Raw genomic sequence first — 4,618 nt, 5'->3', positions numbered from 1 at the left:
TCAAAAAGTCAAAAAAAATTATAAATCAGTGACTTAAAAATAGGTTTCCTAATAACATTTTAATTCTTAAGATATTCGTAAAATTTCGGGGAAAAACTATTATTATAAGAAATCAAATATTTCATTTATTTTGTCATTTTTTATCATAAATGCAGACAGTAAATAACTAAAAGCATCAACTTTACTAATATTACTAGTAAATATTTCTGAAAAATATTATCCTATAAAATTATAAAGTAATGTTAAAGAAAAATATAATTTTTCTTCACTATTATTAATTTTATTTATTTTATTTAAAACAATTTATTATATTTATTCTTCTGTTAAGTTAATATTTAATTAATCTTTATATTATCTACTTAAATAATTATAAGCAAAAAAGCCTTCTTCTTATGTATTTTAATTTTCTTTTTTTTCGAATAATTTTTCAAAAGTAATTTAATGTTAACATTTATCTTTTTAAAAAGAAAGTTAAGTTTTATCTAAATCAAAGTATTCAGGTAATAAATTAGCAAAACTTAAATTAAAATATTTGTTTGATTCTTTTTATGAAAAAAATATTTTATATAATTATTATTATAGCATTTCGAAGTTTTAATCCTATTTACGATCTTTTAATTTATACCCGTTTCTTTTTTTTGAAAGTGAATATATATATTTAATAATATTAAAATTAAGCTTCCAATTATCAGAAAATAAAAATACGTCAAAAATATTTTAGTCTTCATATAATAATTCAGGAAATAAAAACTAATTTTAAATATTTTTAATTTTAAATATAATATATTTTTATTACACTATTGTTTGCTTAAATTTTATGTAATTATGATTTCGTAAATTATAATTGTATTTCTGTTAATACATCAATTGATTCACATAACTTTTCTTCGTTTTATTTTCTATTCTAATAATCGTTTTTATTTATACATTCTTAAATATATTCGTCCATGTATTTCTTTGCTATTTTTGATCCAATAATCTAAAGAGTACTCAATTCTAATAAATCCTCTGATTTTCTTAAAAAAACGGACAAACTATTAATAAAAATTTTTAACTTTTCTTTTAATTCTTCTATAGTTACTTCATTATCAAATTTAGACAAATAAATTTTATTAAATTCTATATCCTATAATTTATATAATATATTACTTTAAATGGATTTTATTTTTTTATATATATTTTTTTTATAAAAAAACTCAATTAAAATAAAGTAATTATTAATCCATTTTTATTTCTCAAGGCTTTTTTTAAAAAAAATTACAAATAAAAAATATAAATTTTTAAATTGTAATTTTATTTTTTAAGGAGAAAAAGTAATAATAAATTTTTCTAACATTATTATTTCGAATAAATTATTAAACAAAATTATAATAATAAAATTTTAAAAATAGTAGTAAATAAAGATAATTATAGATATTATATATTTTTTACCTGCTGAAAAAATAATATGTTGTTAGAATAAATTAAATTTGATTTAAAATTTTAAACAAATTACATATTAGTATTTAAATTTATTATAATTCGATTTTATTTTTATATTGTTTAATATATATTTATTTAAATAATTTTTTTTATTTTAATTTTGATAAGACAAATTTAATTATAATAAATTAAATTTATTTTATATGCTTTGTATTATATATTTTTTTAAATTTATTATATTTAATTATTTTGTTTAATTTTACTAAATTTTATTAATTGAAGATAATAATATATTATAAAAAAAAAAAATGTATTAAATTTCATGTTTAAAAATTAATATTATTTTTTATATTTATAATTATAAATTATATTGATATTAAATAAATAATTTTGTATTTATTTTAAATAAGTATAATATATAATTTTAAAATTATTTCATATTTATATTATTTTATTAGTATTAATTTTATTATATAAGAAAATACAAATGAATAATATAAATATAAATTATTAATTATTAATATAAACATTATATATAAAGTAAAATAAAATATATATTAAAAAAAAATTTTCTAAAATATTATAATAATATATATATAAATATATATATAAATATATATTTAAATATCATTATTAATTTATTATTTTTATTTAATTTTTTTTTTTTTATAAATTTTATGAATCATCATTTTATTTTTTTTATTTTTATATTTATAATAATATTATTTAAATATTTTTTAGAACATATTAATTTATTATATTTTTTATAATTACATTTATATTAAAATTTTCAATATTTTATAATAATTATATTTTATTTTATATATTAATTTTCTTAAAAATTAAAATAAAATAACTTCTATATTAAATAATTTATTATTTAAAGAATTTTTTTTTTAAAACATTTAATTTATATTTATTTTGTTAATGTATTTTAAATACATATAATTATATCAATCTTTTTTTTAAAAGTAACATACAATTTTTAACTTAATAAATATATTATTTACATTTTTTTTTATAAAAAAAATATCAATATAAAACCATTTTCGAATATTCCAAAAAACCTAAAAAATATAATAATATTTTATATTTAGTAAAATTAAAAAAAAGACTTTTTTTTTAACTTATTTAAGATTTGTTTGATCTTGCAGAAAACCTTCTTTTTTTTCATTTTCACAAATATTAAACACTTCACATTCTTCTTTAAATGAAATTTTTTTAGTAATTTTGTGACCAGATATTACATTTGGAGAAGCTAAAGATTTTTTTAATATTGTTTTTGATTATTTTTAAGGTTTTATTTCTATTTCTGATATTTATTCCTATATTTACTCTATATTAAGGCTCAAATTTTTCTTTTTATATCCCAGTGCGTTCGAATTTTCGTTTTTTTTGCATTTAATTTGTTAATTTTATTATTTTAAAACTTTTTCTCCTTAAAAAATATTTTCTTTGTCTATTATTTTCCCTTTTTTGTTTATATTCTATATAGATTAAATACTTTAAAAATAAGGGGTATATGTATTAAACTCGAAATTTTTTTCTTAAAAAACATTATTTTTATCTAAGCTTTTTTCCAATTTAAAAATTAAACTTTCTAAATCATTAATTATATTATTTTTTAAAAATTCAATTTTTTATTATAATTCTTCTCCTTTATTTTTTACGTTTCTTGTAGTAAAAGTGTAATTAATATCATTTTCTTATTACTATTTAATATTTTTTTATGTAAAATAAAGGTTTTTGATATTAATTTGCTGTTTAAAAGGTGATTTGGATGAGTTTTTATGTATTAAATATTATTTAAAGTCTATTTTTTAATTTTAATCTTACATTTTTTTTAAGTTATAAAAATAAATTATATAAATAATTTTCGTTAGAAGTGTATAAATAATTTTTAAAAAAAAAAGAAAATAAAATAAAAGATTATTAAAAATAAATTTTTAATATAAAATAAAAAAAAAATATAATTCAAGTATTATGAAATTTTTAATAATAGTAAATATAAATAATAAATATATATAAATAAACATATTAAAAAAAAAAATTAATTAATATTAAATAATAAAAAAAAAAATTATAATTTTTATCTTTATTAATATATAGATATATTTATAAAAATAAAAATACAATATATATATATATATATATATAATATAATATAATATAATATAATATAAAAATAAAAATCTAAACAAATTAAGTGAATATAATAAAAAAAAATGTAATTTATTGAAAATAATTAATCAGATATAATTTACTCAAATAATATATTTTTCTTTTAGCAAGTAAAAAAAACTATCAATAATATTTATATTTATTATTACTTTCAATCAATTTTTTTTTTTTTTTATTTATTTTAAAATACAATTTACAATATAAATGCCACTAAATGTATTTTTTCTTTTTTAGATTAAATATAATAAGTGCAAAAAATATATTAAAAATAATATACTTTATTTATTTTTTTAAAACACAATTGATAAATAAGTATGGATTATTAATTATATTAATTTAGATTTTTTTTTTAATAAAAATTATAGAATAAAATAATCATTATTATATTATATAAATTTTAGGATTTAGAATTTGATTAAATATATTTATCTAAATTTGATAATGAAATAACCATAGAAGAATTAAAAGAAAAGTTAAAAAATTTTATTAATAGCTTGTCCGTTTTTTTAAGAAAAGCAGAAGATTTGTTGGAATTGAGTACCCTTTAAATTATTGGATCAAAAATAGCAAAGAAATACATGAATGAATATATTCAAGAATGTATAAATAAAAATGATTATTAGAATAGAAAATAACAAGAAGAAAAACTATGTGAATCAATTAATGTATTAACAGAAATATAATAATAATTTACAAAATCATAATTACATAATATTTAACCTTATAATAGTGTATTTAAAATAAAAATATCTCGTATTTAAAATTAAAATTATAAATATTTTAAATAAGTTTTTATATCCTGAATTATTATATGAAGACTAAAATATTTTTGACGTATTTTTATTTTCTGATAATTGGAAGCTTAATTTTAATATTATTAAATATATATATTCACTTTCTAAAAAAAGAAATGGGTATAAATTAAAAGATCATAAATAGGATTAAAACTTCGAAATGCTATAATAATAATTATATAAAATATTTTTTTCATAAAAAAAATCAAACTAATATTTTA

The 4,618-nt window shown here is 12.6% G+C and overlaps 1 protein-coding gene across 1 annotated transcript, besides 5 other annotated features; it reads right to left on the bottom strand. All coding sequences in view use genetic code 6, as the record gives it.

Moving 5' to 3' along the window:
• Window positions 1-1,635: 1,635 nt before the first annotated feature.
• Window positions 1,636-1,697: a microsatellite.
• Window positions 1,698-1,997: 300 nt separating this feature from the next.
• Window positions 1,998-2,050: a microsatellite.
• Window positions 2,051-2,752: 702 nt separating this feature from the next.
• Window positions 2,753-3,130, bottom strand: IMG5_053860 (hypothetical protein). The gene has a single exon (XM_004037354.1). The coding sequence runs from the start codon at window positions 3,122-3,124 to the stop codon at window positions 2,771-2,773; it is 354 nt and encodes a 117-aa protein (XP_004037402.1). The 5' UTR covers window positions 3,125-3,130; the 3' UTR covers window positions 2,753-2,770.
• Window positions 3,131-3,416: 286 nt separating this feature from the next.
• Window positions 3,417-3,464: a microsatellite.
• An 86-nt stretch (window positions 3,465-3,550) lies between these two features.
• Window positions 3,551-3,605: a microsatellite.
• Window positions 3,557-3,604: a microsatellite.
• Window positions 3,606-4,618: the final 1,013 nt, after the last annotated feature.

This window comes from Ichthyophthirius multifiliis (genome assembly GCF_000220395.1).
Source record: "Ichthyophthirius multifiliis unplaced genomic scaffold scaff_1120509250181, whole genome shotgun sequence".
Lineage (NCBI taxonomy): Eukaryota > Ciliophora > Oligohymenophorea > Hymenostomatida > Ichthyophthirius > Ichthyophthirius multifiliis.
This window is presented reverse-complemented; position numbering and strand designations above follow the sequence as displayed.